Below are 13,152 nucleotides of genomic sequence, written 5' to 3'. Positions count from 1 at the left end.
ACGTAAATTTCATTTCGTGTACAAGTTTCCTAAAAGTTTCTTTACCCATTTTTGGGACCAATTCATGATCGCTAAGTGCCTCCAGAACTGTTTGTAGTGTGGGCAGCTCATTTCTGAAAAAGAAACTGTGAATAGTTCTGCGTATACTGGTTTTGGCTTCTTCATCAACTGTGATTTTTTTTCGTCCGCTACTAGTTTTTGGCGTTTGTACGTCCCCATGAATTTCTGCTTCTCTTAGTATTTTGTAAATCGATGATTTTGGTACACCGGTATAATCAGAGCACATATCAACTAATTTATCTTTTGTAATTGTGGAACTTAATGATGTAGAAATGCCCGATTGGTTATTCGGAGGTACACACGTAGAATTACAGCACATATGCACATAGTCATCTTTTGGTGGCTGATGATCTCTTTCAAGACAGTGAAATACTCGCAGTACAATTTGTTTTTCTCTTACTGACCGAGACTCCGACCGTTTTACCTTTTTCGACGTGGAAGGCCCGACCATGTCTCCCATTTTTTGAGTAGTTTGAGAACGGTGTAGAAATATAATCATGTAACGCTTAAACACTTATTAGCACTATTATTTTCACCAATTGTTATCACAACACGTCGATTGCTGACTAACTTAACTGTAAAACGTACAATTCACGCTGTATAATTCACAAACCAATGATACGCTCATGGCTGCAAGTACATTAGTGAGGACTGCAACGATGAGATGGAATTTACGGTAAAGTGACAAAGACAGAAATATCGTTGCGTACAGCGTTGCCACTAGTTGTAATAAATATCTAACACTATACAGAAAATAATGAATTTTAACTGATCAGTGATCAGGAAATGTATAAGTATTACTCATTACAAGCTCATTACTGATTTTTGTTATGAATAATACCTTTTAATCATACTAGTATTGTGTATTATCTATAATTTGTCACAACCTACAACTCTACTGCTTACTATATTCTGATTCTGCTATAAACTGGTAACGTAAAATTTATAAATGACAACGCGCTTTACCCTTAATCATTATTGGTTTTACTATAGTTTTAATATGGATTTTCATCAAGTATCGGACAGTTCTAATCAAAATGTTTTATGTTGAACGGTTTTATTGAAAAAGAAAGATGATAATGATGTAGATAATTTGCTGAAAGCTGAAAAATAATTTGGATGGTCCTAGGTAGCAGTCATCACACTATACTCATCAGCAATCCACGGTATCGATTAGATGAAAAATTACGAAATCGTTAAGGATAGTATTTACATATTTACTCAGGTTCAACATAAAATTCTATTCACTTATTTCATTTTCATGTTTTCAGTTTCTAAAGTCTATCCAAATCCAAGATAGAGTAAACCAAAACAAAACCGAAGCTGAATAAAACCGTTCAAAAATAAGAAAATCACTAAAATGAGTGTATGTAGCTCGCACAAAATTTGAACATCCACCTTAGTTTTTGAAAAGTCCACTATTCACCCGACTGTACCTCAGCTTCCACATTTCTCGTCAATGCATTCCAGGTGACGTCCCAGTATCTAATTCTTAAACTCAGAAAGTTCAAAGCCGTTTTTCACTCCCATGGCGCAATCACGTCAAACCTCCTTTGAATATTACCAACATAAACTATAGTTGCCAACTTCTTCCGATACGATCCGGGAGAGGAAATGAAACGTGACGATGTATGGCCCAATAAAAGTATGATGGCTGCTGTATACGTACGAGCCGGTGTAATAAAACTCGGTTCAAATCATTTGAGCTAACTGTGATGTATTGTTTTGGTGCAGGGAAGCTTCAGCCGTTTGCTGCTGTAGGTAGATTCGCGACCTGGAAAATCATGATGGAAAATCGTAAATCCAAGTTGGTTTAGAAATGTCTAGGCAGCAATGAATTCCGAAAGTTTACAGAACCTGTGATCCTTCTTGAAAAGTAGTGAACGAAGTTCAAAAGAGTTCGGACAGAATTTAGTTTTGCTTTCAGTTGAAAGCTTGATTTAGGATGGTAGCGACTGAATAATAGATTCGCTCGAATCAAAATATTAGCAGGATTCAACCTACGGAGTTTAGTAGATGGAATCATTATACATTGGGTGATGGAGGAGTTTCCAGTTTCAACACTGACATCATTGTTGAAGCGTGGAAAACCTGAGAGTCTTCCTGAAAATGCCTTCAAAGAAAATGGTTACAGCGAAGAAGAATTCAAACGGGCTGAAAATAACGTCAACGTAACCCCAGTTGGGCTGGTTAGGAGGAAAGCTTTTTTTCCTTATGTTAAAAATGTCACAGACCAGATTGGGAGAATCTTAGAGAAATACTTCATGAAAACCATATTCAAGCCAAAAAAATCTATTAGACACAGTCTAAGGTCAGCTGAGGACCCCAGAGAAACTTTAGCAACCTCCAGGACATACTGGATTCCTTGTAGCTGCGGTCTGCAGTGGAACAACGAAAAGATGCCAAAGATCACAACCAAAAAAACCGGAAAATAGCTTCCACGCAGTTATCTTCGGCCGTAACAGTTTACATACTTTGACCAAAAAAGAGCAATTTTTCATGCTGTTTCGGACCCTTTGTAAGTAACCTCAAAGTTTTTATAGAGGAAAATCCCAAAAAAACATGGAGTTAGAGCTATTTTCAATCCCACAAGAACGCTAAAGGATAGTCTCAGGTTAGCAAAATATCCGACGGATCCATCAAATACCTACACCAGAAGAATACCGAATGCCAAGTAGTTGTGGGTCATTTGAAGGTGATTGACAATGTTTCGTGATGAATTTCACTAGTTCGGACTTTCATTGTCTACCATATAAAATGATTTGAAATCCCTGAAACAAGTAAAAAAGAATAATTAAAAAAGAATAGTTGAAAATAACAATTATATTAAGCAACAATAAACCTGAAATGAAATGATAGTGAAATAACCTACAAGTAAAAATATAATAATTGAATAAATAAAAAATAAAGGAATGAAAAAAGAAAATAATAAAAAAATAAAAAAGTGTAGAGATTCCATGTGACGTTGGTTCACGACGTTTCGATTGTTGGTATCTACAATCGTCTTTGGGTGATGACTGGACTGATTCCTCCGAGAGATGACTATTTTATAGGTCGTTGAAATAGTTTCACTTTCTCTACTTTCCATTTTCCGTTTCACTGATTCCGTGAGAGATGACCGTTTTGGCGGGAGTTGGTCATTTTTCGTTTGATGATGTGTTTCCATATGTTTCGTATATCTACGCTGGCCTGGCTGAATACGTTGTTGGACAACATGTATGCGGCTTCCTTAAATTTTCTCCTGAACCAATGTTCCTCTCTGTGCAAGATCTCAGCTTGGGACCACTCGATGTTGTGTTGATGGGTCCAAACATGGTCTGCTATTCCTGATTTGATGGTTTCTCCTCGCTGTGTGTGCTTCTTGTGCTCGGCAATGCGAACATTCAATGGCCTCTTAGTTTCACCAATATAGGATTTTCCGCACTCACAGGGTATCCGGTAAATGCAATTCTTGGAATCGCAGTGCGCGTTTGGGGGCCTGGTTTTCGTGAGGCTGCTACGGATAGTGTTACCGGATCTGAAACAGGTTCTAATTTTGTACTTGGAACCAATTCTTCTTATCCTCTCCGATAATCCTCTGATGTAGGGAAGTGCAAGCACTGGTTGTGATGGCTTTTCTTCCTTGCGAGGCTCCTGCAGTCTTTTCTACCATCGCTTTGGAGTATCCATTCCGCTGAAGATCATTTTTGATGATGTCTAGTTCCTTTTCGAGACCTTCCTTTGTATTACAGAGCCCAAAAGTACGGTCTAATAGAGTCTTGATGATTCCTCTTTTTGTCGATTGATGGTGGTTGGATTCGTGGTTCAGATACTGTCCCGTATGAGTGGGTTTTCGGTATACAGATGTTTCCCTCTTAGTGTCGGTCCTCTTCACCAAAACGTCTAAGAATGGCAATTCATTGTGGATTTCCTTCTCCATTGTGGAAGTGATGGAAGGTCTCACGCTGTTGATGTGTTTCAGAAAGGCGTCTAGTTCAGTATTCCCATGGTTCCATATTATGAAGGTGTCGTCAACATATCTCAACCAGACTCGAGGTTTCTTGTGGGCTTCTTCATTGGCCAGAGGTTCAAACCACTCCATATATATGTTGGCTATGACTGGTGACTACCAATGGGATCGAAAATCCACAATGAATTGCCATTCTTAGACGTTTTGGTGAAGAGGACCGACACTAAGTGGGAAACATCTGTATACCGAAAACCCACTCATACGGGACAGTATCTGAACCACGAATCCAACCACCATCAATCGACAAAAAGAGGAATCATCAAGACTCTATTAGACCGTGCTTTTGGGCTCTATGATACAAAGGAAGGTCTCAAGAAGGAACTAGACATCATCAAAAATGATCTTCAGCGGAATGGATACTCCAAAGCGATGGTAGAAAAGACTTTGGCTAAAAGACAGCAGGAGCCTCGCAAGGAAGAGAAGCCGTCACAACCAGTGCTTGCACTTCCCTACATCAGAGGATTATCGGAGAGGATAAGAAGAATTGGTTCCAAGTACAACATTAGAACCTGTTTCAGATCCGGTAACACTATCCGTAGCAGCCTCACAAAAACCAGGCCCCCAAACGCGGACTGCGATTCCAAGAATTGCATTTACCAGATACCCTGTGAGTGCGGAAAATCCTATATTGGTGAAACTAAGAGGCCATTGAATGTTCGCATTGCCGAGCACAAGAAGCACACACAGTGAGGCACAGGAATAGAAATTTAATTATTCTTTTTTACTTGTTTCAGGGATTTCAAATCATTTTATATAGTAGACAATGGAAGACCGAACTAGTGAAATTTAGTTGTGGGTCGTTCTACATCGGAACCACGAAATGAAGCGTAGAAACGTGCTTGACTGAGAAAAAAAAGAATTACTGCTATGGCCAGAGATAAATTGACAGTTGCAGAACATGCTTTTCTGAACAAGGTCACACTGCGATAGGACGGCACAGGACGAGAACATGCTGGGACGGTAACATGACGTAAAGTTTCGTTTCTCAGTAGGGCAAAACATGTCTGACAATTTCATATTCCTGTTTACACTTCCTTCATAGAGGTGTGTCCACTAGCCTCATGATATGGAGGTGTTTCCTCAATTGACAGTAGCAGTCACAAATTCTACTGTTAAGCGTAAGTTTTCCCTGGTCACCGCCAGATATTTCTTCGGCGCCCAGGGTTTTGACTGCCCTTCACCTAGCTTTTTATTCAATTTCATTAGTCAATAGCTTATCAAACCGAATGAAAAATATGGATGTATTATTTTTTGGAAACTGTCTGGAAAGTACACACAGTCCGTACGCATTTTCTTCACCTAGCTTTGTATTCAATTTTCTGAGTCAATACCCCATCAAATTAAAAAAATACTTCCTGGACGCTTTTTCTTTGAGAAAGTAGCATTTTTTCCGGCCCAGTCTCTCTATTATCCATTGAAAATTCAATGGACAGAGAGAGAGCATCGCATGACGTATGAGCATGAGAGAAAAGGAGAGCGCACTGGCTCAGAGCTACGCCTGAACTTGTCGATGATCATGATGAAATTGCGACACATACAGATATAATCTAAGTAATGCACATTTTTGACGCGATTTTCGCAACTGAAATGACCGTTTTAGCGCGTTATATTTTTTCCAAATTTCCGATGCGATTTTCGCTACAGATATGAACTCCTTCCTCATCGCACTATATTTTGTATGTATTTTTGGAGTGATTTCCGTGACAATTTCCACAGCTTTTTTCGTGACACGTTACAATGAAAATCATATGGATTTTTGGAAAAAATGGAACATTTCAACGCGTTACATTTTCTCGAAATATTTGGTTCGAGTTTTTCGACATAAAGAGCTGCTTTTTCCTGAAACGAATTGTTTCCAAAATATTCTATATACATTAGCATTGAACTTCTGTTAGAATTCTAATATTCATTACAAGCTACTATAAAATTCAACATGGTTGACGTAAGGATCACTTTCTTATATCATCAATGGGAATTCACGAGTAATCAAACTAAATTAACTAATTTCTCCAAATATCCAAGTATTTTTCCCAAACACTGGATCAGCACGAACTATTTTTGATAAAAGCTTGTTTCACGTAAAAGTGAAACATCAATTACGGTCAGAGCCTGCAAAATCCAACCCTCCCAACGCGTTGGAAATACTTTCAAACCGGAATTAAATAATTATGAGACCCAGCTTTATTTCGAGAAAGTTTCGAGAAAGAAGGGGATTATAATTGTCTTGAGTGAACACTGGAGAGGATCTACTTTGAACTTCCTTCATTGAATTAGTGCTGAAGCAAGGACAATGATCCTCAGAGTCATTCGTTTCCCGAATTGTGGACGTTTCTGTGTCAGATGTTCCTAGTTTCCTAATTCTTTGAGTGGAACTGGCAAGGGGTGTTATCTAGAATGCTTCGAAAGATTGATGATGATTGCTATAAAAGTTTTATTGTCGAAATATACGTGGATTAGATGGAAAGTAATCTATTTCAGCTAGAAGTACCTAACAATTGCTCTGTTTGAAAATAATTCTACATCATAGAATGCATTTTCAAAATTTTTGAGACGTTGAAAAAAACTGTCTTATTTTTTTGAAGAATGATTGGATCCACTTAATATTGAAGGAGTGCGCCTAATCCTAATCCATTAGAAATGATTATATTTGTCAGAAAAACCTTCTTTTTTGAATAAGCATATTATTTCCACTGCCTCAGGTTACGTTTCCTCCTCCTGACAATATCAAATAGTTGAGCCTGTATATATTATTTGTATTTTCAAAGATCCATTTAGTTTCTCATGACAAAACATCGAGAAGTCGAAATTGAATAAGTGTATTTTTCCATGGGTGGAATCGAAGCATTTCATTGGTGTTTCTGGCTTCGGAGGGTGGATAAACGTCTTGTAGTGAGTCAATCCTGGAAGATTCTGCCAGAAGTCCATGAATCTTCTTACCATCCAGGTGTTTGTTTGGCAAAGCCCAAAGCAATGAGAGGTTCGATGAAGCCCCTTGCAGCACCCTCCTTTGCAATAGAGTCAGCAGCTTCATTGCCTTCCAGGCCAGTATGGCCAGAATTTCAGACCACAGACAATCTATTAAGTCTTAAGTTGTTTTTGACAGTTTTCTACCAATTTAGACGTTGCTCGGTAGGAGTCAAGAGCTTTCGACGCTTCTCGACTGTACGAGAATATTCTTATTGACTTGTTTGTGAGGATAGATGTATCCAATCTCTCCGCACACATTTCAATAGCGTAAATTTCCGCTTGAAATGCAGTCGCATAGGTTCCTAGGCAGGTAGATATCTCTGTCCTAGCTCTGCGGGTAAAAACACCTGCACCAGAACCGGAAGGTGCTTTTGATCCATCTGTGAATCAACAACCATCTGCCCTTAATATTTCCTGCTCCCGTCGATTGAACTATCAAAAGGTCGTTATCATTGATTGTAGAAATTTACTATGGTTACAAATGAGTCCGAGATTTTCAGTATACAGTGTGTAACAACTAAAACTTAACAGAGCCGTTTTTGAATATAAAATGTAAGATTTTTTCAAAAAAGCTCGGATACGTCGATTTCTAATTGAAGGGGGACACCTTTTAGACTAATCAAATTTTTTGTAGTACGCACCCCCTCGGAGGGGTGTGTCCGAAGACCCTTATTTAGATAGGGAAAGTAGGTCGAGTGGCACCTTGTTTCAAAGGTCTTTCGAATACCTTTACAACTCTGTTGGAAGAAAATTTTTGTAACAATTAGTTTTCGAGATAATTCGAAGTTAAAATTGCCATGTTAATAATACATTAGACAGACCACTCGGTAACTTGTATTCCTAAATAAAAAGAAATTTCGAGCAGTTCTTCTTATCAGTTTTTTGTTAAATGAAATCCCTTTTTCTAAATCAATACTCACTCCTCTTCTTCTAGTTTTCATTAGTACATCGTTCGATTGTTTTGTTTTAACGGGTCGTGTATTGTTATTTGTTTAAAAATGCCTTACCATACTGCTGGAAGGGCTTCAGTTATTGCTTTATTTTTTGGCAACGACCGAAATGCTAATAGAACATCAATTTTATTTAACGAGCAAAACCCTGGTAAACACCTAAGCAGAAATCACGTTCTGGATTTGGTCACAAAATTCAGAGAGACAGGTTCGGTTTTAAATAAGAAAAGAAATGTTCAGGAAAGGGTAGTGAATGACGATAATGCAATTGGAGTGATTGGTCAAGTCATCGCCAATCCCAGGTCAAGTACCAGAGGTTTATCAGCAATGGCCGGAATAAGCCGTATGAGAGCATGGAGAATCCTTTAAAACCACAAATTCCATGCTTACAAAATTAAACTTGTTCATGAACTCAATGAGGATGATTCTGACCGAAGACAGGAGTTTTGTGAGGGCATTAGTAAAAGATTAATGCAAAATCCCGAGCTGCTTTATAACATCTGTTTTTCGGACGAAAGCTCATTTTATTCAAATGGTTGCGAGAACCGTCACAATTGCCGTTATTGGTCGGATGAAAACCCAAGACAATACGCAGAAATACATACCCAACATCCCCAAAAGTTGAATGTCTGGGCCGGAATATTAGGCAATCATATTAAAGGTCCATTTTTCATTGATGGAAATTTGATCGGTGATTCTTATTTACAACTTCTCGAAGAGGCAATACAACCTCGATAAGTTGAAATAATTGAACAGGATCCAAGATGTCAAGATGAATTCATCCATTTTCAACAAGACGGTGCACCACCCCATTATACCCAGCAGGTTCGAAATTTTTTGAATAATCATTTTGAAGGACAATGGATTGGCAGAAGAGGTCCAATTGAATGGCCAGCACGATCACCAGATTTAACACCACGGGACTACTCTTTGTGGGGATAATTAAAGTCTAGAGTTTATGCTACACAGCCAGCCAATTTGGATGAATTACATCGTAGAATTATTGATGAATGCCGAGCTATAACTCCTGAGATGTTGAATAATGTAAGAGCAGAATTCGAACAAAATATTTATTGTTGCATGGAGCAAAATGGCGCACATTTTGAACATTCACTCTTAATTTCCTATGTGAGTTAATCTTATTTGGTGTTACTTTTTTGTATGTGCTTTAAAAACAATCATTGGGATTTATCAACCCTAAAACAGTTTTTTAAACTTTACTGTGTCATCAGCATTCAAGGAAATCAGCAGGTTGTATTCGTTGTGTAGGTAAGTTTTTAGTATGATTCACTTTTTTATCAGAAGCATAAAATATCCACGTCAAAAGGCAACCATCATAAGGAGGTGCCACTCAATTTACCTAAGGGTGGTAACCAACCCCATACCCCAAAAAAATCTCCTCCTAATAAACAAATATTCGTACGTTTTTACGAAATCAAATGGACACGTATAAGCAGGTTGTCATAAAAAACAAAAATTAATTTTTTTTTATGAAAGTTCTGAACGTAACTTGTACCTCGAAAACAATATGATTTATTTCAAAAAGAGTTGAACTCAATAAAGATACCTTTAAATCTTCAAATTATCTCGAAAACTAATCGTTACAAAAATTTTCTTTCAACAGAGATGTGAAGATATTCGAAAGACCTTTGAAACAAGGTGTCACTCGACCTACTTTCCCTATCTAAATAAGGATCGTCGGACGCACCCCTCCGAGGGGGTGCGTACTAAAAAAAATCTGATCAGTTTGAAAGGTGTCCTCCTTTAATTAAAAATCGACGTGTCCGAGCTTTTTTTAAAAATCTTACATTTTATATTCAAAAACGGCTCTGTTAAGTTTTCGTTGTTACACACTGTATATGAGGATGATGATTTTCATGTAAAATCCTCTAAAGAAACTAAATTATCAAGCATCACAGTTGATTATAGACTCACTTGGACACCACAGACTCACTTTGTGAAAAACTCCGTAAAAATTGTTATGCGTTAAGATTCTTGTCTAACTACTGTAATGCTGAAATCTGGTTGAGTCTGTACTATGCCACTAATCATTGTCATTTGCGATACGTGATTTTGAATTGGGGTACGGGTTCGTCCGTGGAAAGGATTTTCATATTACAATAGTCGGCAATTCCAATAATTGCTAAACTTGGATGAAGAGAGTCATGCAGGAGCTCTTTCAAAAACCTGAAACTTCTTACGGTTGTTGGGATATATGTTTATGTATTTTTGTTTATGATAACAAATCAAGTTTTTCATCGAACAAGCAAACTCATGATTATCCAACTCGCTCTGGAAATTTGCTAATACATCGATCACATTGAACAGCCCTCTATCAGGAAAGCCATCTTTATCTCGGTCCGAAAATTTTCAACGAATTAGACGAAAATATAAAGGCAGCCCCAAATATTGATATTTTTAAATCAAGATTGAAAATTTTTCTAATTGAAAAAAATTGCTACTCCTTGGAGGAGTTTTATCGATGATTTTATCTCTCTTCATATTATTTGTGTTTCTTGTTCATTTGGCAAATCATTTGTAAATATCTACAGTTTTTTCTTTTAAAGCTGACGTTTTCCTTGTTATTGTATATTGGAAGATATGTTTTTTCATCTTTTTTTTTCCATTGTACCTTTCAACAAGTGAAATATTTGATAATTAATATATAAATAATAGACCTACTTTTCAACCACACACACACAATCCATTTTATTTACTCCATTCGTTGGAGATACTAGAGCTTATATCATTTTGTGAACCAAGGATCCAACGAAGGACTCTATTTTCTATCTCACAAAAATATCAATTGATTCAAACTATCCATGGATCTGGTGTGACAAATGCAACGTCGATAATGATAAAGGTATTAGTATTTTTTTAGTGACCCCAAAAGTATTTACAGACTATTTCGGCCTTCGAAAACTGTTTTTCCTTCCACTTGCGATCTAGTATCATCTCACGAACAATGCCACTACCAGGATTTTAAGATATTTTTTGCTGATATGGAAAACTGTATATCTCGTGAAAATTTCCACGGAAAAAGTCACCTCTTGAATTCTTTATTTTACTAGAGGTTTGCACTGCCATATTTTGACAATGGTCTCCTGGAATGAAAATTTTTGTTGGAAACTCACCATTGACATTCAGCTCCGTGGCAGCTTTGCTATTGTCCCGACTGTTGATAGCCGTGTTGAACTCCGTAATGGTAGTCCCGTAGGAAACCGCGGACCCAGAACTGGTACTTCTCCTCCCATTAATCTGCCCCACCGTCGTCATTTCCCCATCGGAGGGATGCAAGTAGTGGTCCCCATACCGATCGCGATACGACGTTCTGTGCTGGTGAATCGAGTTCAGAATAATATTAGAAGAAGTCCGGGACAGGGCCTTTCTCTGCCTCACTGCTTCTTTGTAAATTCTACAGTACATCGTCACCATCACAATACCCGGTATCCAGAAACTGATGGAGCTGCTTATCACGGCGTAGTACTCGTTCACCACGAAGATGCATACGTCGGGGTGGCTCAGACGGTACTGCTTGTGGTCATCTGTAGTGTACCAGCCGAGGAAGATCGGAGTGAAGCTGATCACAGCAGGTAGCGACCACACGTTGGCTAGCATGAAGGACACAGTCTTGTGGGTCATGGTGATGGGGTATTCCAGAGGTCGCACTATCGCGTAGTACCTATCCACACTGATGCAGCACAAATGCAGAATGCTCGCGGTGGAAAAGTAAACGTCCAAGCTGTTGTAGACATCGCACATGAAATACCCGAACAACCACTTACCGTTGGTCAGCTCCACACTCGCGTTGAACGTCATAGCGCACAGCGCTACCAACATATCAGCCATGGCTAGGCTGACGACATAATAGTTCGTGATGACCCTGAGCTTCCTGTGGCGGTGGACACTGATGATCACCAGAGCATTGCCTAACACTGCGCTGATGATGATGATGCCGAAAATGCAGCCCTTCACGATGAGCACCAAAAGATCTGTCCAGTCCGGATGGGGGTTTTCAATGGTGGTAACGTTGGTTTTGTTGTGAAGGGTCGTGTTTTGTAGGATGCTGGGCAGATTCGTGGCTGTACTTGTTAGTGTTGCTGAGTATGAAGCCATAGCGTTCGCTATCATTGTGTTGTCATTTGTTGGGCTTTAGTTTATCTATAGTTCGTTTCTTGTTGTTATTGCTGAGGGTTTTAATGGTCCACAGGTGCTGGAGGGGGGTTGATGGATGCCGATCATATTCACCTAGAAAAATACAGAATGTTACTCCTCAAACTTCAAAGAATGTTCAGTTGCTTTCCAGGGAAGTTATACAGAAATGCATAAAAATAGCAGAAGGATAGAAATACTATAATTCAGAATACTATAATAGTATTAAATACTACTAATAATGATAAAAACATGATCGTTAATACATAATATCGTAGAGCTTATCTTGGCAGAACACTGAGAATATTTACAATTCGTCATCATAATATTCCTGCAGGCTATAATAAGCTTTCATGAGCAGTATATTTTTGACCGACTTCCTGAAACGTCTCTGCTCTGTTATATCCCTACATGTGGTAGATGATATTAATGATAATTTGCCCATAATATTTGCTACAAAATTTGAGTAGAGCCTTGATGATCACAGCACGACCAGCTGTCAAAAGCGCTCGCCTGTAATTAAATAGGAGTTATAAAGCTTCAAATCCTTTTTGTAACTTATATTAATTATCTGCGAGCGCTTTCGACAGTTGGTAGTACTGTCGTCTGCTTCTTTATACAGTCAGAGCCTGTAGATTGAGGAGAAGGTAATCGTTGCTGACTAGTTAGGAATGAAACCAACAAATAATGGGTAAGCAGCCAATGAAAGAGTACTCTTTAAAGTTTGTCCAAGCTTTCGGAAATTTAATAAATTGTTTCCATCATCAGGGATGAACTTTTTTCATAACCATCGTATTGAACATTCTTAAAAAGTTCATCCCTGATGATGGAAACAATTTATTAAATTTCCGAAAGCTTGGAAAAACTTTAAAGAGTACTCTTTCATTGACTGCTTAGCCCCATTATTTGTTGGTTCCATTCCTAACTAGTCAGCAACGATTACCTTCTCCTCTTTATATATATATATATATATATATATATATATATATATATATATATATATATATATATATA

At 38.1% G+C, this 13,152-nt stretch overlaps 1 protein-coding gene across 1 annotated transcript in view; it reads right to left on the bottom strand.

The window, feature by feature from the left end:
• The window catches only part of LOC111512679 (octopamine receptor beta-2R), a 107,993-nt gene extending 95,691 nt beyond the window's left edge, over window positions 1-12,302 (bottom strand). The window contains exon 1 of the mRNA XM_074176805.1: window positions 11,121-12,302. Within this exon, the coding sequence (XP_074032906.1) occupies window positions 11,121-12,117 (997 nt within the window). The 5' untranslated portion in view covers window positions 12,118-12,302. The remainder of the gene's footprint in view (window positions 1-11,120) is intronic.
• Window positions 12,303-13,152: the final 850 nt, after the last annotated feature.

Source organism: Leptinotarsa decemlineata, unplaced genomic scaffold, assembly GCF_025532065.1.
Source record: "Leptinotarsa decemlineata unplaced genomic scaffold, Ldec_3_MD MMD2_tig00002082_RagTag_RagTag, whole genome shotgun sequence".
Taxonomy (NCBI): domain Eukaryota; kingdom Metazoa; phylum Arthropoda; class Insecta; order Coleoptera; family Chrysomelidae; genus Leptinotarsa; species Leptinotarsa decemlineata.
This window is presented reverse-complemented; position numbering and strand designations above follow the sequence as displayed.